The sequence below is a fragment of the Mustelus asterias genome, chromosome 15 (assembly GCF_964213995.1).
Source record: "Mustelus asterias chromosome 15, sMusAst1.hap1.1, whole genome shotgun sequence".
Classification (NCBI taxonomy): Eukaryota; Metazoa; Chordata; class Chondrichthyes; order Carcharhiniformes; family Triakidae; genus Mustelus; species Mustelus asterias.
The window spans coordinates 36338850-36359186 of NC_135815.1; the positions used below are offsets into that span (position 1 = coordinate 36338850).

At 43.8% G+C, this 20337-nt stretch overlaps 1 protein-coding gene across 3 annotated transcripts in view; it reads right to left on the reverse strand.

Moving 5' to 3' along the window:
• The window catches only part of tgfb2 (transforming growth factor, beta 2), a 77349-nt gene that overhangs the window by 34903 nt on the left and 22109 nt on the right, over positions 1–20337 (reverse strand). For all 3 annotated transcript variants that reach the window (XM_078229767.1, XM_078229766.1, XM_078229769.1), the window contains exon 3: positions 15443–15606. In XM_078229767.1, the coding sequence (XP_078085893.1) occupies positions 15443–15606 (164 nt within the window). The remainder of the gene's footprint in view (positions 1–15442; positions 15607–20337) is intronic.

Here is a 20337-nt window from a genome sequence, read left to right on the forward strand (position 1 = left end):
AGTTCTCCTTCCTGTTTCTCCGCAGAACACACACCTAGTCAGCTTACTACAAATAGTCAATCTGACTTCAATCAGTCTCTGACTGGAAGGCAACTTCCGCATTTTCAGGGTGGTCGTGAACAGAAACTGAATAGAGACCTTCATGAGTAAATGGGGCCAATTTTGAGGATCCGAAGGCCCTGTTTGTGGTCGCAGACAGAGCATCCTGGACTATGGAATCCACTGGAAGTCAGCTCTGCAGGTTTAACTTTTGCCCTGTCCTATTATAGAACTATGTCCGGACTGGGGTGGTGAAAATTCCCATCTGAAAACAGGTGGGAATTTCATTAAGGTTTTTAAACAGGGGGTGTAGGTCACAGCTTTGTTCTCCAGCTTGTGGGCGTGCTGGACACCAGATCCAACAACGCTGCCAGGGGTTCCAATGTTTCACCTCCTCCCCTTCAACAATTATTGAATAGAGCGCTATTTGCATTTGACGGCTTAGAAAGGATTAATACCAAATCTAAATCATTCCAAATTGACTTGGATGATAATCAGCCCCCAGTCCTTAGTACAGTCGGATTTAATTCAATCCCCCAACGCTCGGTATTTATATTGGAAGCAAGACAAATAAATATATCCATCATATATTCCTGCTTCCTCCTTCACTTGGGTTACAGTTTGACACCTGCTGTATAAAATCTGCAATGGAAAACTTCCTACCTATGAAAAGGGGTTACTTACAGCACAACTGGTGGGTCATCTTGCAATCAATAACCAAGTTTCTATGTGAATGCATGTGCACGTCAACAAGTCAGGTATTTGCTAACGTGACAACATTTAAATAAATGATCCGAATGACTCTAGAGGAGAGCTCAATATTGGCACTGGGATGATCTGATTAAATTCCTATGGATAATGACAACATGTGTGCTGCAATTAGGGAACAGTGGCGTGCCAGCTATTCAGCCACACAGGAAGTTAGAAACATTCAGAGGGCATGCTGAGCTTGTGACAATGGTGACATTTATATATAGTAGACCCTATTTGTATGTGAGTAAATTTACAATGGGTTAGAACAGTTTACTGGTTTTTATCTCTCATTCAATTAGTGTGTGCATGGTAACAGAATAAATAACAGAAGTATTTTCCCAGTAAACGCTCTCTGTTAGACCATAAGGAAAAAAAAAACTTGACCTGCGAGGAAGGTGATGAGAATGTCACCATAGCTTAACCACATACAAAGTTAATAAAGGTACTTTAATGCTATCTGGAACATCACACTAACACCATCTTCCTTTGAAATCGGCCATATTGTCACTCATGGGTAGGAAATTTTAAAAAGGACATTGCTTCTATACAAAGGGAGGGGAGGATTTCCTTCCTTCGCCATGACAGGGTTAACTCTCTGCAGAGCTTCTGCCCACCACCACCCCAACTCTGCCAGTTTCCTGTAGGGGATCATTAGATTTTCATCGCAAGATCCGGCAGGAAGTGCGAGCCTACCAGTGGTCGGCCAGGGAATTTAAGATTGTGTTGTAGCAGGACAGCTGTTGCAGCACAGGAAGAGGCGGGGGATACCACAGGACCCCGAAGACTGGCCCAACACATTTAAGATTGAGGCATTGAACAGATAAGCCACTGGAGGGAAAGGATACCATTACAAGGCCTTCTATCTCTTTTCAATCTAATGTGGATCTTTTCTACAGCTGACCCAAGCCATCTTTCCTAGGAAGCAGCAGAAAGAGACCCAGGTATCAGTAATATCCGTCTAAGATGCCCCTTCCTCCCACTCCCACCATGACCACTTGCATGTGGCAGGTGATGAAGGAGTTTTCAACTGAAGTTCTGTTGGGGTTAGAGGCAAGACAATTCAGTAATACATCAGTCGGCATCAATGCCCCATTCCTCTCAGTCTCTACTATTATCCCACCCCATTTCAAGGAGGATTACAGAGGAGATTCCAGTTTACACCATGTTAGCAACATAGCCTGCAGCAGCAACACAGCGAGGACCATTTTGCATGCTCTATCTGTGGAGCACCACCCTGCCACCAGAGATCAACTAGCTTACACAAATCTTCACATTCCATGCTTTTCCATTTTAGATGTATATATGTTTATCTTAAAGGGGCAGCACGGTGGCACAATAGTTAGCACCGTGGCCTCACAGCGCCAGTGACCCAGGTTCAATTCCAGCCTCGGGTGACTGTGTGGAGTTTGCACGTTCTCCCCATGTCTGCGTGGGTTTCCTTCGGGTGCTTCAGTTTCCTCCCGCACTCCAAAGATGTGCGGGTTAGGTGGATTGGCCATGCTAAATTGCACCTTGGTGTGGGGGATTAGCGTAGGAAATGCGTGGGGTTACGGGGATAGGGCATAGGTGGGATTGTTGTCAGTGCAGGCTCGATGGGCCGAATGGCCTCCTTCTGCACTGCAGGGATTCTATGAAATGAGCATTTTTACTGTCTAATTTTTGATGAATATATTTCCCCAACTAAGCCCCCATTTTCTCCTACCCTCTTGCCTATTCCACAGGATGGACTAGAATGACTTAGGCTGCAGGAGTTTTTAACAAAATGAACTGGCAAAGTATTTTCTACTAGGCCCCGCCTGAACTGAAGTGTGTGTGGAGCTTTTTATCTGATGGAACCCACCAACAACGAACAATATGCTCCCAAAGACAACAATCAGCTAAAGGGGCTCACCAAACCTTTCAGCCTTTTGATTTGGAGTCAAGAGCTTGGCTTCTTAAGATACTGGCTGGCTTCATACATTCCATATCTCAAGAAATAGCAAGGCTATCAGCTTTACTGCATGTGCTTTGGGAAATCATTACTTTTAAAGAGTAGATAAGGGTAGCAATGCCAAGCTAAGCAAAATGCTATTGCCTGCAGCTCAAGATAACTGTAGAATGTAGCTGTAAGCTAGTATCAATTCAAACTGGCCAACAGGCGCCTTTCTAGATTATATTCATGTTGTGACTATATATGATCCAATACAATGTAGTAGGTAGAAGCTTCTTCATTTCCCACAGTATAATGCTGCCGTGTCAGCAATTGCTCCCCCCTGCTATGGGAGAGCTAAAAGTTCAGATCTAACACGACCATTTAAGGCTGGGACTCTTGGGACAATATATTTTATTCCTGATCAAATTTTCAGAATGAAAATTACTACCACTTGCTCCCCTCCACCCCCCCCCCCCCCCACCCTCCCACAAAATACATTAGCGTTTTTATTTGATTTTATGAGGAGATTGTTTTGCGAAAACAAACTGAGAAGTGCGAAGAATGCTGCTGCTTCTGGGAGGCCATGGCCCACCCTCCTATCCCTCCCATTCTATCAGGTAGAAATCACCACTCTCAGGTGCTTTTCTCTTGCCATCAATAAAGGGGCGTTTATGAAGAGAGGTAATCTTTGAGTATTCTGGTACAGCTGTCGGTGGTATTATTTACATAATTCAATTTTGGCAGATTGAAGCAAATCTATCTTGCCTTCCCAAGAAAAGGACAGGGATGCTGCTTGCCTTGTATTTTGTGAAAATAATGGCCTTCTGGAAACATATAATTACAGAGACAAGCTATTTTCAAATACATAAGATTTTAGAATGAGACAGCACCATATTTATAGGTTGTTCAGGAGCATGTTCTGGGGAGAAACAAGTTAACCTCCACTAATCAGTGACTGACTGAATTGACATACTTGTTTGAATAGCAACTTCTAATTTATAGGTTAAATTTTACTCATGCAACCGCATTTACATAAGAGTCAATCGGTAAAGTTATGTTGATTTAAAAAATCTAGTTATTGCAATGCACTGTATTACAGCACATAAATAATGCTGTACTACTTCCACATATCTGGAACTCCATATTGCTTTATATTGACTGGAGTGCTAGAGATTAAAAATGGCAAACGTTGAAATGATTCTTCTCCCTGGCTTCCACTGGCGGTAGAACAATCCAGTCACTGGAGAAGTAGCCTGAAAGTCAGTCAGAAAATATCTAATTTGGATCAGAATCCCATATGTGTTCCTAATGTGGGGTGGGGGAGTTGGGGGTGGGGAGAGGGAGCGAAGAGAAATATTTTCTTGAACAAAGATTGGGCGGCACGGTGGCACAGTGGTTAGCCCTGCTGCCTCACAACGCCAGGGACCCGAGTTCGATTCCCGGCTTGGGTCACAGTCTGTGTGGAGTCTGCACGTTCTCCCCCTGTCTGTATGGGTTTCGTCTGGGTGCTCTGGTTTCCTCCCACAGTCTGAAAAATGTGTTGGTTAGGTGCATTGGCCATGCTAAATTCACCCTCAGTGTACCCAAACAGGCACCGGAGTGTGGCAACTCGTGGATTTTCACAGTAACTTCATTGCAGTGTTAATGTAAGCTTACTTGTGATACTAATAAATAAACTTCAACTTAAAAACGGGCAGGCTGCTGAAATATTGGCCTCGTCAGCGGAGCAGCAGCACTGAAGCCTCAGAGTCTGGTCAGGAAACATGGGCAGTGCCGAGGCAGGCAGTAAAACTCAGGAGTGCCTCAGCATGGAGGCTCCTTTAGACAGGTAATTTAAAAAAGAAGTTTAAAAAATACAGTTCTAACTGTTTTCTCGTTCAACTTAATATTTAGTAATTTAGTAGTGCATGTGTGTGGTGGTGGTGGGGGGGGGGGTGGGGGGCTGGAGGGCAGGGGGAGGGTGAGGGTGAGGGAGGAGGGGACAAGGGTGGTAGGAGGGGAAACTCCTCAGGAGGGGTTCATTGGGGCTGAGGGGGATTTCTTTCATGCTGGCAGCCCCTTTGTTGGGCCATGGAGCTTCCTGCCCAGGTGAGGAGGCTGTCTCCATGAAGCTGATGAGGCAGGGACGGCTTAGCCATCAGTGTAATACCAGCAGCCTGGCAACATGAACTGTAATTGAGGCCTTGATTCTGCAAATTGGATGCCTGAGTCCGGAGTGCGGGCAACCACCCCACACTCAGGCCCGCCGTCTGCTCGCCACTGGAAAATCTCCCCCAGAAGGAAAATACAACAGTAAAATGGGGAAATGGGAATACTGGTTTGCTTCTGGGCCCCGACTGTAGGATTGTTCTGACGGAGCTCCCCCGCCATTTTCTTGGCACCCCCGACTCTGTCCTCGCCACCAGGCCACCAGTAGAATTCCACCTGTTAACTTACACTTCTCTCTCTACAGATGCTGCCTGACCTGCTGAGCGTTTCCAGTATTTAAGGGGGAGGCGGTGATGTAGTGGTATAGTCACTGGACTAGTAATCCAGAGAACCAGGACAATGCTCTGGCAATCTGGGTTCGAATCCCACCAAGGCAGATGGTGAACTTTGAATTCGATAAATATCTGGAATTAAAAGTCTACTGATGACCATGAAACCATTGTCAATTGTTGTAAAAAAAAACCCCATCTGGTTCACCAATATCCTTTAGGGGGGGAAATCTGCCATCCTTACCTGGTCTGGCCTACATGTGACTCCAGGCCCACAGCAATGTGGTTGACTCGTAAATGTCCTCAGGGATGGGACCAGCTAGCGATGCCCACACCCCGTGAACAAGTAAATACAAATTTCCTGATTTTTTTTTTGGATTTCCAATATCTGCAGTATTTTGCTTCATAATATTTTTTGCTTCTTCGTGGGAATCTCTAACAATTCTTCTGGAGAGGGGAAGGGCAGGGAACTTGCTCCGAGCCATCTGTAAATGATTTCACTACAAACAACCCCTCAGTGCGACTCTCTTGTGGATACTCCTCCCCTCCTGTTGTGAAGTGTGTGGGCTATGTTCTCTATTTCCTCTTGATGGTCAGACTAAGTTCAGGAACTTGTTAAGCGAGAAATTGAAGCCATTGATCAAGTTGAGTGGTAGGACAGGCCCGAGGGGGTTGAGAGGCTTACTCTCCATTGCTTTCTTCCTATTTGTCTGCATCCTGTTATCCTGTGGCACTGTCTGCACTAACACCATGCCATGCCACCACTCTGCCATTGTGCCATCTTGGTGAATCCCTATAAAAGGATCTTGATGGCACAGAGTCCATCTGGCATTCAAACAAAGATTTAATTATATTCTCAACACCACCTCAGGAGATATTCCAATCTTCAACCTAAACATGGAGCTATGGTACTCCTGCACTGGCATAAGAACACAGTGAGAGTTTTAACAACACCAGGTTAAAGTCCAACAGGTTGGACTTTAACCTGGTGTTGTTAAAACTCTTACTGTGTTCACCCAGTCCAACGCCGGCATCTCCACATCCTAGCATAAGAAGACAGGGTTTACTTGAAACTATTAAACAGCTGCCCTAAGAAAATAACCAAACCCCACCACCTCTACCCATGGCTGATTTTCTTCAGGCATGAACAACCCACAATAAAATACAAGGACATTAATTTTTATATTTGCAAAACAAACCTTTCAAAGTTGCTTTGTGAGCTTGTCCTTCTTAAAGAGAGCATTCCTCGCAATATAAAGCACAAAGTTCAAGAAATACAATCTCCTGCAGCACAATGTTAGATTCCATAAACAGCAGAGAAAGCATGTGAAGCGTTCCCTCTCATACTCTATGGCTCCCTGTACAGTCATGAATGTATATAAAGCATGTCCTGTAAATTTCTATCAGAAAAACAGCATAATCAGTGTAACGCCAATTTTCAGTGTAAAAGTTCAAGGAAATTCAGGAATAAATCACTTGCCGTTGCTTTCGCCGATTTGCGTATTCAAAAGAACCTTGGCTGAAGATCTCTGTTGCTCAATAACCTTGCCCCACTCCCATGCCAGAGTGCAGCTTATACAAACTCCTGAATTTATGCCAGTTCTGAATGGGCAGTAAATCTACTCCTAACATTTCAGGCACAATGGCCCCTCAGGTTTTATTTCTGGTGTTTCGTGGCATTCTCAATGACGTTGTTTTAATCATTTCCTTTCAGTGAGGCATAAATATATGTTCTGTGTCTGTGACTGCATGTCCCAGGATCAGAATGATTTGCACCGAATATTAAAAAAAGCCCCACGCCTGTCAACTGCACATATCTGATGGTCTGATGATTTAAAGCATTAATGTTCAGGCATAAAGAGGAACTCCGAGAAGGAAGGTGGCCTTAGTTTGGTGGGTTCCTTGGCTCCTGATTGTTTTGTCTGAATTCCACTTGCTTTAAGTGTGTTTTTATGTTTCAGAGTGTGCTAATGAGGTTCTCAGCTGAAATCAGCCTAATTGTAGTGTGGCATTATTTTTCGGAACTGCCAGGCTGATATGTGGTTCTCTACCAATTAATAGCAATGTAGGGTTCCTCTCTCACGTTGCTGGCATGAATCTCCATAGTGCAGGTTGCTGTATCTGTTATTGTTCACTGGTGCTTTTCCACACAAAGTACCTGCAGTCTCACAGTGGATGTACAATGGAGGACTTTCTAGAAAATAACGATGTCCAGCTACAGGAATTTCAGAAGCTGAAGTGCCTCATCGACAGTTCTCTGGCCAGCCACATTCTTTCCTTTGAATTTTAATGAATCACCAAAGCACATATGCATGCGGGTACATGCTGTACATTGCTACTCCCTTCATTGTGGCTCTTTATATATACACAACAAATTCTTGGCAGGATATCTTCCATCAAGATGGAACCCATCAATGCAACTCAAAAAACTGCAGTGGGAACAAGGAGTCTAAAAGGAGCAGAAGCGTTACAAAGGTGGGAATAAAGGCTTCCGCTGGAGCCCCTGGTAAAAGATCTTCGGCAGCTGAATGTTTGGAGGGAGAGGAAACGATCCTCTCCCCCTACTGGTGTAAATGCTGAAGTGTCCTTTGCAACTGCTTCCTGGGACTTACAAGCCAGGATTTTACAGCCCCTCCTGCTGTGGTAGAACCATGAAATCCTGGCCACTGTCACCTTCCTGGCCTCCCTGGAAATGGAAGGCAGGAGGAAACCCTTCGCGTTCCTGGGCACCATTTTTTGATTATCATTTCATGTGGTAATGTCGCTGACATGGTAGGAACAGACTTTAACCTGGTGTTGTTAAAACTCTTACATGGTAGGAACAGCCAGTGGGGAACGAGTGGTGTTGTTGGGGGCAGTGGGGCTAGGCTTTCTGTTATTCTCTGTTTAGGGTGGAATCACAGAGAAATCCACACCTCCCACCACCAAAACCCCCATCCACCCCCTTCCTCTACATTTACTGTGCTGTTGTGTGTACATGGAATTATGAAGTTGGAAGAAATGCAGTGAACATTATTGGACTCATGTAAGAGATAGTTACTTGCCAGCTAATTATCGGAACAGTGGAACAGGGGTAGGCCATTCAGTCCCTCCATCCACCTGCCTTGCATCTCTAACCTGTTTTAAGTGTGAGATTGATAGATTTTTCTTAAGTAAGTGTTTCAAGGGATATGAAAACTTTCAAGACTGAGGTTGAAAGTTACAATTCTGGCATCCATAGACTTGAGGGTAAAAGAGTTCCAGTTTCTACCACGCTTTGTGCAAAGCTATGTTTCCTAATTTCACTGCTAAATGCCTTGGCTCTAATCTCATGTCCCTTTCTCATAGATTCTACCACAAGTGGAAATACATTCTCCTTTTCTAACCTTTCAAAATCTTTCATCATTTTAAACAAGCTTTTTATCCACCCTATCAAATTATTTTCATCATTTTAAGTCCCTTGATTAAGTCAACCCTCAATCTTCTACACTCAATGGGCAGAATCTTCCAGCAGATGGGATCTTCCAGTCTGGCTGAAGTCAATGGCATTTGGATGACTCGCCTTGTTTTACAGTCCTGGCCTGCAGGGACAGGAAATAAAATTCCGCCCAAGGAAATACAAACCCACGGCTGAATTTTCAGGCTGCACTGATATCAGGAATGGAAGCAATGGGGCGCAAAACTTATAAGGCCGGCCAGTACGCTGATGTCCTGACCTCATTCCCGACTTCATTTTGGCCAATGTGGGCTTGGCGCCTGGGAAGGCCATCCACCTCCATGAGGCGGGATGGGAATTAGGTTCATTCACAAAGATTGGAGGTGTAGTGGACAGTGAGGAAGGTTTTCAAAGCTTGCAGAGGGATTTGGACCAACTAGAAAAATGGGCTGAAAAATGGCAAATGGAATTTAACACAGACAAGTGTGAGATATTGCACTTTGGAAGGACAAACCAAAGAAGAACGTACGGGGTAAATGGTAGGACTTTGAAGAGTGCAGTTGAACAGAGGGATCTGGGAATACAGGTACAGAATTCCCTAAAAGTGACGTCACAGGTGGATAGGGTCGTAAAGAGTGCCTTTGGTACATTGGCATTTATAAATCGGAGCATCGAGTATAAAAGTTGGAGTGTTATGGTAAGGTTATATAAGGCATTGGTGTGGCCGAATTTGGAGTATTGTGTACAGTTTTGGTCACCTAGTTACAGGAAGGATGTAAATAAGATTGAAAGAGTGCAGAGAAGGTTCACAAGGATGTTGCCGGGACTTGAGAAGCTGAGTTACAGAGAGAGATTGAATAGGTTGGGACTTTATTCCCTGGAGCGTAGAAGATTGAGGGGAGATTTGATAGAGGTGTATAAGATTTTGATGGGTATGGATAGAGTGAATGCAAGCAGGCATTTTCCGCTGAGGCTAGGAGAGAAAAAAACCAGAGGGCATGGGTTAAGGGTGAAAGGAGAAAAGTTTAAAGGGAATATTAGGGGGGGCTTCTTCACGCAGAGAGTGGTGGGAGTGTGGAATGAGCTGCCGGATAAAGTGGTAAATGCGGGGTCACTTTTAACATTTAAGAAAAACTTGGACGGGTTCATGGATGAGAGGGGTGTGGAGGGATATGGTCCAAGTGCAGGTCAGTGGGACAAGGCATAAAATGGTTCGGCACAGACAAGAAGGGCCAAAAGGCCTGTTTCTGAGCTGTAATTTTCTATGGTTCTATGGTTCTATGGCTCAGTTTTGTTGGGCAAGCTTTAAGGAGGCTGACTGGGATTTCCCAGTTTCCTGCTTCCCAACATGTCAGGGGCAGATCAGCTGCCTGGAGGCTGGCACCCTGCCGCAGGTCAGAGTGTCAGTCTGCCTGGCAAGCCTAAAGGCCCTCTCTGCCTGCATGAGGCAGTCAAAGGCTGCCCTGTAGTGCATTCCCTCAGTACATAGTCCTGGACTTCGGTTGTCAACAACTCTTTGCACCAGAAGACCAGAAAAAAGGCGGCCTTCTCTCCACTGCCTACGGGTCTGAAATTTTAGAGAGGTGAGGGAGGCACTGGACCCCCGTCCACCCTTGGGCCCATTGAGGCCCTGAAGTGACCAATCAATGCCTGCTTAAGGGCTTCACACCACCACTGCTGATATCTTACCAGTGGTGGGGGGAGATCCGTGCCATGTGGGAAGACTGGCAACTTTAGCAGCGTGGGCTGATGTTGGGCAACGGGGGGTGGCCCTCCTGGGCCTATCGGAGGTTACACACACGCCCGCCCTCAACAAAGGTCATCTGCCTCTTTATCTCCCCCCACTGGTCTCTTGAATCCAACCCCCAACCCCGAGAGGCTAACAGGCTTCAGTGAGACCCCTGATCCTAGACTCCTCTCTGTGATAGGACTGCCTATATTTCCAGCAGCGGCCACTACTCCGAGAATTTCCTCCCAGGAAAGGGGTGAAAGTCTCGACTTAAAGCAATTGACGCTGCTCCCAGCACTAAATTCCTGCGCAGTAGCTGTCGGGATTGTAGGTAGGCCTCTCCAACTCGCCAGGGCACCCCTAAAATCCAACCCTCCATGTCTCTTTTCAACTCCCAGCTCCCATGTGCACTGCTGAGTATATTCTGAATTACTTTCACTGTTAGCCTTGACATTCCTTTCAAGTTCCTTTCACCGATCTTCCTGCAACTCATGGTCTTTGTTTCCTGCACACTCCACTGCTCTCCTGGCCAACCCTCAATTAACTTGAGCTCATCTATAACTCTGCTGTTGTATCTCAACGCACCAAGTCTCTGACACCCATCATGCCTGTGCTCACTGACCTATTGGCTCCTGGTAAGGCAATGGATAGATTTTAAAGTGCTAATTCTTGCTTTCAAACCGCACCATAGCCTTGCACCTCCCCAACTCTGTAACTTGCTCAAGATTTCTGTGGTCCTTCAATTCTGGCCTCTGACACCCTGATTGTCATCATTTCATTATCATGGAGTCATAGAGGTTTACAGCATGGAAATAGGCCCTTCGGCCCAACTTGTCCATGCTGTCCAGTTTTTACCATTAAGCTAGTCCCAATTGCCCACCTTTGGCCCATATCCCTCTATACCAACCTTACTCATGTTACTGTCTAAATGCTTTTTAAAAGACAAAATTGTACCTAGCCCTACTACTACCTCTGGCAACTCGTTCCAGAGATTCGCAACCCTCTGTGTGAAAAAATTGCCCTTCTGGACACTTTTGTATCTCTCCCCTCTCACCTTAAACCTATGCCCTGTAGTTTTATACTCCCTACCTTTGGGAAAAGATGTTGATTATCTAGCTGATCTTTGCCCCTCATTATTTCATAGACCTCTATAAGATCACCCCTAAGTCTCCTATGCTCCAGGGAAAAAAGTCCCAGTCTATCCAGCCTCTTCCTATAACTCAAAACATCAAGTCCTGGTAGCATCAATCGTGCATTCAACTTCTTCAGCCCTGGATTCTGGAATTCCCTCTCTACATTGCTCTATCGCACTGCTCAATCTCTCTTCCCTCTTTAAAGATGTGCCTTAAAACCTACCTGTGATCACCTGTGCTAACACCTTACGTAGCTCAGTGCGAATAATGCTTCTGGAAAGCAGCTTTTTAAAAAATTATATTAATGGTGTTACATAAAGTCAAGTTGTTGATGATATTGTTGTTCGTATCCCTTAGTTGTTTTGATAGCTCTTCCAATCTGTAGCTTGCTTTGTGTTTGTTTAAAGCTTTTTTAATTTGATATTGTAGCTTCCTTATTCCTTGATTTTCTGCATTGACCCATGAAAATGGGCTTACGCTGATAGTAGCAACAACAACTTGCATTTATGTAGTACCTTTTGTATTATGGTGTCACTGCTGAGCAACATGTTTTATTATTGGTGTGTTTGATGTCTCAATTATGAGATCCTGAGATTTGTATGTTTAAACATGAACCATTTACTGTTAATCATTAACTATGTACAGATCCTAGTTACTGCTGCCGGGCATGGTGCTGCTCCAAGCAACCTGGTTCATTATAGACTATTCTACCTGTCTATTACCGTGTGACTCTATATATCATACCATGGGCAGTGCTATTCTCCAGTCCCATGTTAACCCTTGCTCTACTGAGCACCTTTACCTTACAATGGCATGCAGGCATGTACAATATCATACAACAATACCTTAAACACAAAGACATTTTTGCAAGGCTCTTCAAGGAAGCTTCATCAGACAAATAAAAATATGCATTGATTGTATCAGCTACACCGATACAATCAATGACATCAAAACATGCCACCATTTCAGATATGTTCAGCTTTATGTTCGACAGAAATGGACATAATTCAAATCCATCATAGTACTAATATTCTACTAATCTTCTCACTTGAAACACCAAAGGTGGGAGCAATACCGACAGCCTATTTTCAGATAATAGTATAGCACCTACAACCATAGAAAATTTAATGTAGCTAAAATTCAAGTGTGATAGGAGTATCATAAAGAAACCATTCAAAATATTCCTCTCCCTTGGGCAGTTACAGTTCCCCTTCTAATAGAGAAATTACACTCTCAATATCATATTCGTCACGGCTTACAACCTAATAGGAAAATCATATTTAACAGACTTAATGTAACTCGCTCTTTCTGCTGAGTAAATTGTTTAATACTGTAGTGAAACCATATTAAATTGGTTAAATGACAGCATCCCACGAACATAGATACTGATCTAGAAAACTCAGAAATGTTGAATTTATAATAAATGTAATGAATAAAATTCATAAACTTAGGAAAGCTGACACAGCCCCATCAGCTGAAAGTACATGTAAAAATCAAGAACAAGAAAGAACCTGGGATACAGGCTTATAGCCAGCACTATTGCTTTACAATCTTTAAATCATTCTTGTTTTAGAGCATTTGATTTCAGCATTTTTAACAATGTTTTCTGCAGCCACATTTTATCATTCAGATCCTTTATCCATGAAGACAAAACCTTGAGGGGGTGATCTTACCTTCTCGTTCTGCTGGTTGATGGGTGGAACGAGCTGGTGAGATCACATGAGAGGTGAAAAATTGGGTTCGTGCCCATTTTCTTGCCTCTCGCCATCTTATCTGGCCTGGATTTTCCACGGGATATTATTTAAATCCATTTAAATTTGGATTTAAATATTATTAGCGAGCCTGAGATGCAACCATCCGGGTTCACATGTCTTAGCGGCCTTACCGGTGAAAGTCCTCACCGGTGAGGATCATGTATGGTCACCATCAATGGGGACCTGTCGTGATGGCCTCACCAGTCGGACTGGAGGTCATTGAGGCCCCCCGGGAGGTTGGGGGCAGGGGCATGATACCCCTTGGGCAGTGCCAGCCTGGCACTGCCAGCCTGGGATTCTGGCAGTGCCCAATGGGCACTGGGTAGTGCCAAGGGATGGGGGCCGAGGAGGCCGGGCCTAAGGGGAGGGGTGTGGGATGGAGGGGGCAGGGCCGAAGGGGAGGCAAGCAGAGGGAAGCTGCATACTCTGCAATGGGGATTGGCATGGGCGGGGGAAGCTGCACAATCTGTAACAGGTGATTGGTAGGGGCCGGCGATCAGCCGGGTTGGGAGAGGGGGTGATCGACCTGGATGGGTGGTGGAGGAAGCGACTGGGTGGGGGGGGTGAGATTGACTGGGCCAGGGAGGTTGCAATCGAATGAGGGTGGGTGGGGGGATGGGTGGGTTGATATCCAGGGAGGTGGGGGGGGCGTTGATTGGCCAAGGAGGCCACTCAACACGGTGGGAGGGAGGCAGGTGATATCTGGGGGGTAGGGAGGGGGGGAGGGGAGGGAGTCTGACTGATCTCTCTGTTCTGTTGCACAAAACAGAGAGATCTGCGCATGCGCGATTGCGCACTCTACTGTGAGCAGCCAGCTTTCAGGCGAGCTTAGGCCCTATCCCCTCCCCCTACTGGTGGGGAACAGATTGTGTTTCATTCTTTGCTCAGAGTGGCGTAAGATTGGACTTACAACCTCACCGGAAAAACGGATCTGAAATTCTCCCGTTTTCACACTCGTTCAGGCCTTTGAATTTTTTTGGTAAGATCGCTCCCAAATACTTTTGTCTATGGCATAAAAACAATCGATCGTACTGAGAATGCTATGAGACCTAAGCTTGTTGTAACTTAAGCTGCTGGTCTACCCAATATATTCACCACTTGTCATGTAGAGAAAAACTGAAGCACACAAAAATGCATTTTGTATATTGGTGAAACAAAAGGTTTTGTGACGTGTGGATACTTACTTAGCTCTGGGAGCAAAGTCTCCCCCTCTTCCCCCCCCCCACCCCCAAACAAATGTTTCAGTTTTTGTCATTCTGTTCCTTTATTTTGAACTGGAATCTAATTCAGCCTTTGAAGACAAAACTAACTTATTCTTGAAAGGTTACAAGTATTTTAAGCATTCCAAGTTACAACTGTCTCTTCATGTTTGAGTATAACACAGCAGATTACTGACTCACATTAACACCAGAATGACTTTTCCCACAAGAAGAGCAGATCATGAAAATAGAACCGGCACTGAAATGCTGAAAATGCGACGAATTCTAAGCTCGTAGAACCTGGATCACTAATTGAAAAGAAATGTCGAGTCCATGCTAATCCCCTCTCCTGTCAGCTACCAAGTGTTGTGCTGAACAATCTTGGGATCCCCGTGTTCTCCCAAACTCTGCACGTGGTGCATATTTTTAGCGCTGTTAGGATGTTCTGGTTTGATTGTGCCAAAATACCTATAACACTTAAACATGAAATTTCGATGTTTGACATGCATGTTTGTAAAGCACAGCGTTCCTCAATTAAGAACCCTCCCCTTATGTAAACACTTACATCATAGAGCCCATTCATCATAGAATCCCTACAGTGCAGAAGGAGGCCATTTGGCCCATCGAGTCTGCACTGACCACAATCCCACCCCCGGGCCCCATTCCCGTAACCCCATATATTTACCCTGCTAATCCCGTGACACTAGGGTCAATTTAACATGGCCAATCTATCTAACCCACGCATCTTCGGACTGTGGGAGCAAACCGGAGCACCCAGATGAAACCCACGCAAACACGGGGAGAATGTGCAGACTCCACACAGACTGTGACCCAAGGCCAGAATCGAACCCGGGTCCCTGGCGCTGTGAGGCAGCAGTGCTAACCACCGTGCCGCCACATCGCTCTTAAAGATTATATAATAAATGAAATGGTTCATTATACCCATGTCTAGCAATTACTGAACATTTAAGTTAGCAGCAAATAAAAAGAACATTAAGTGCAATAACCCTTTTTGAAAAATGAAAAACTACCTGATAAAGTTCTATCCGTTGTTCCTCTACTTTTGCCTTTGGGTTCTGTGAACGAAACACTCTGAACTCTGCCTTCACCAGGTTCGAAACATTTTTCTCCATTGAAGTGACGTCTAAGTACACACGTCTGAAGTATGGGTTATATTGTTGGGATGGGATGACATCTACATGGAAATGTACAGAGCAATAATGACAAGTCAGTATATCGGCCAAGATCAGCAAGCATAGTAGTAAAAACAACTGAAGCCAGTGTGTAAATTAATAGATTCAGTCAGTGTTCCCCAGACAGCCCCATATAAATATAATGAAGTCTATGACCCCTGCTCCAAGATTTCATAAGCAATTAGTTTAAGTGTAAATCATTAAGTTATGATATTTTCCACATTCCCTAAGCCTGGCATTATTCGATAACAATTTATTTCAGAGGATAATAAAGCTTCAGGTTTCTATGCTCTGATGAAGGGTCATCTAGATTCGAAACGTTGGATCTATTCTCTCCCCACGGATGCTGTCAGACCTGCTGAGATTTTCCAGCATTATCTGTTCTTGCTTCCGGTTTCTATGTAGGGTAAGCATTCTATTTGTCTGCACTTTGGAGCTGTAAGATGAAGTGTTACTATGACAATACTTTGTAACTGAAGTGCTGACACACTCTACTCCTCACAATTTTGCTTTAGAATTTCTAAATGACTCTCTTATTTTGCCCTTCTGGGGCACACTCAGCAAGATTTTGCAGGCAATGTACCATAATAACTAGCGAGGATATTAATAAAACATTTGCTTTGATGAAACTGGCAAATGAATAATTTACTTTAACAGTACAGACACAAAAAACTTCCACCAAATGTATCCACATTCTGCATTAGCCTTTAGTTTATTGCCTTTGGGTTCTGTGAACGAAACACTCTGAACTCTGCCTTCACCAGGTTCGAAACATTTTTCTCCATTGAAGTGACGTCTAAGTACACACGTCTGAAGTATGGGTTATATTGTTGGGATGGGATGACATCTAGGCATTAGCATAAGAGCTCATTAAAGAAAATATTATGTCACAGATAATATGGATGAAATGAAGTAAAAGGCTGTAACTTAACCTCAGGGGTTCAGCTGAGGTCTCCGAACACCTCAAGATCCTAAAGTGTTCTTGCTACTTATGCTGTTACCTGGGTTCTTCAATTAAATAACCACCTTGTTACAACCATGCATTATCCTACATACATATATTCAGTGACACAGTGGTTAGCAATGTTGACTCAAAGCGCCAAGATCCTGGGTTCGATTCCTGGCTTGGGTCACTGTCTGTGTGGAGTTTGCACATTCTCCCTGTGTCTGTGTGGGTTTCCTCCAGTTGCTCCAGTTTCCTCCCACAGTCCAAAGATGTGTGGGCTAGGTGGATTGGCCATGCTAAATTGCCCCTTAATGTCAGAGGGGCTAGCTAGGGTAAATATATATGGGGTTATGGGGATAGAGCCTGGGTGGGATTGGGGTCAGTGCAGACTCAATGGGCCAAAAGGCCTCATTCTGCACTGCAGGATTCTATGTTCTCTTTTTCCTTTACAAAATGGTTTGAATTAAAATTCATAGCATTAGTTTCATGGCTTCTTCCAGTCAGTCTTGCAAGTTAATTCCATTTCCTTTTAGAAAAGACTTCAATATGTGGATGCGGAAAAGCTTCCCTGTGAGCCAAACTTGTCCCACCATCTGATTAGTGCTGATTTGTAATGATCACTGCAGTACTTGAATTATTTAATCATTAAGATCTCCTGGCAATTTTCAAAGGATACATGCATTAGAGATCTAAACAGCTCCAGTAATAGCAGATGTCTGTAAACATTTTTTTTAAAAAGTCAGCTACTCTTTGGGGTTGGATGGTGCATTCATTCTTAATGTTATTCCTCTGGCTCTGGAGTTCAAAATCAGGCCGACCGGCTTCCCAGAGGTTCAGCAAGTACATTGAGAAGTTGAGCAATTCAGGCTTGGAAAGTCCCAGACCTGATTGCCAGAATTTTACCGCCTCCCTTGCCCAAGGCTCATGAGATCCCGTCCAAGGCCAAAGGAGAATGCCATTCTGCGAGCCTCACCCGCCCCGATTCTGGGGCGAGGTGTGCCAGTAAAATTCCGGCAGATGTGTTCTGAATGACCTGTTCTCTGCTGAGATGAGGGTAAAGGTGGTAGAATTAGTATCAACACCCATAGGTTAGGTAAACTAGGGCTCACAAATTATCCAGTGGCCCATATGTGTGCGTGTGTAAATATTAGTTGTAAATATTAGCTGAGGACAGGATCAGGCTTGGTTATGACACCTCTGATGTTTACTAAGCCCTTAACACTCAATGTCAAAGGTAATACATGAATAACCATCATTTGGGGCACGTTATTGAAAGATGATTGGAATTCATGGAACTGTACACAGTAGGGAGCCAATGCCTTTTCGAGAGAAGGGGATAGGAAGAAATTGAGAGTAAATACAACCCCAGGCTTGACTACTCTCCCTGATAGTTGTAGAACTATCACCTAAACTATGTTTGTGCAGTCTCAACATACGTCCCAAAAAATACACATGAACAGAACTTCCCACACTTCAGCACAACGCAATGCTGAATTGCCAGCTTCATTCAGAATCAAGAATTATGCAATCTTGCGACAAAGATGTGTATCACATTGGTGGCATAGGCAGTGCTGCTCTGAAGATAATGTTAGAGCAAGATTACAATTTACTTATAGATGAGGAAGACCATCCTACCTCTTTTAAATCAATCCATTCTGAACAACCATACCCTCCCAGTGGCTGCATCTGGTTATTTCTTAAATCATTCCAAGGTTTCTACTCACACTCCTCCACCAGAATCCCATTTCAAGATGTCCGTTACCCTTGAATTGGTTTGAACACGTGTGCTATTCCCACCATTTACTTTAAATTAGCATTCCAAAATAATCTTTCTATGCTCTCGTACATATCTCTATAATATTCCCCTTCAAATGCCTTCCTTTTAGGCAGAAAAGCCCCAGTGTCGTCAATTTTATTTCATAGTTCAGATCCATGAGGCTACAGATCAGCCTGCTGGCTCTTCCTTGCTTTCCAGGAATTCAATGGGGGGGATTTTCCCATCCCAGCCACCATGGGAGTCGTAGCGGGTGGGGGGTGGACCATGCAAAGATCCGTTGACCTCAGGCAGAATTTTCTGGTTTTGGGGCGAGTGCAGCTGGAAAATCCCGACCAATATCTTCCTCATTTATCAGTACTGATGACTGTACTCAAGATGTGATCTGATCACAACGCTGTATGGTTTGTTCATGACTTCTTCTGATTTCTATTCTATTGTCTTGGGTGTGTCGTTCGATTTCCAGCTTGGCTTTTGTGAATTTTTACTCGTACAAATTGAACACTAAATCTACTAATACTTGGGTTTCTTTCAGTTTCATCCTTAGCTACTTACACACCATTGATGAAGTATGTAAATCATCTATTTTCCTCCCTCTGTGCAACATTTTGTATTTGCCTCCATTACATTTTATCTGCTTTTGTTTAATCTACCCATATTAGTTTGTTTAACTCATCCCAAAGTTTCTGGGTTTCATCACTGATTCCACTTCCCTTCTTATTTTGGTATTGTCTTGAAGCTTGAGCAGCTTATAGTAGAATTTCTGAATTCAAGTCATTGGTGTACATTAAGAACAGTCCTAACCCCACTGCTGAGTCTTGAGACTCTCCACTTAATGCGTACCCCTATTACCCTGATAGGGCCCCTTTAAATAATACTTAAACATTTCTACTCCTCATCTGATTTCTCCTCCACATTCACGTTTTCTCCTAAATCCCCACTGCATAGAGTTTAATTACCACGAGATTTATCAATGACCTTTTGGAATTCATAAAGATTCATTTGGAGGTTGTCACTTTGAAAAGAAATCAAGGGATTCAATCAGGCAGGATCTTGCTATGTTTCCTGCTGTTAACTAGGTTAATTGGATGCAGATAATCCTCAAGTCTGTTCCTGATAATTGTCCCATTATTTTGCATGTGCAGGAAATAAGATTAATATACTATCATTCCCTGCATCTGTTTTACCACTGCTTTTGAAAATAGGTATTTTCCAATGAACTGATATCTTCAGTGTCCAATCACTCCGCCTGATTATTGGTGCCTTTCAGATCTTCTCCCTTGTCTCTCTCAACATTCTGAAATAAGTATCAACTATCCCTGGGAATCTATTTGTTTTAAGCCCTTTGACCTTGTCCAAAACTTCCATCTCCGTTGTACTGAAAGTCCTGAATATTCTTTCTCTGAAGAGGCAATCTTGTTCCAAGTCTTTCTCTGTGAATATTTGGATCATTGCATCCAGACTTTTTACCCCTGGTTTAATGTAAAAAATTGACTTTAAAATCACAGTTACCAGTTATATACTGATGTGGCTGTTGCACTTGCTACATCTCCCAAAGCCATTTCCTTAATAAGTAGCTGAATGGTCAAGTAGCTATTGCCATCTTCAATATAATAGTTGCCATTGACAAAGTGCCCCAGAAATGTTACAACATCAACCTATCTACTCACTGGAATAAACCTAATGTCTTATTTCACCTGTGCACTGCAAATCATTTTGCATCCTACCAATGTACATGTACAGAGGTGCTCTACATTTTGGAGAAAATTGGGGCACTTAGGTGAGGCAACAATTTTGATACACTTCATTTAATAGCAGTTTTGCACTTGACCTGGAAGTACATGATGCACCATCGCGTGTGAGAAAAGCAGAAAAATGGCCCCTTCTCAGAAGTAAAAGTCACAAGATCCAACTGTCCATCAGATGCATGAAGCTGATCTGTGAATTGTTGAATCTTGAATATTTTAAGTTAGAGATAAGAGAATAGTTGAAACCACTGTGTCATCATCTTTA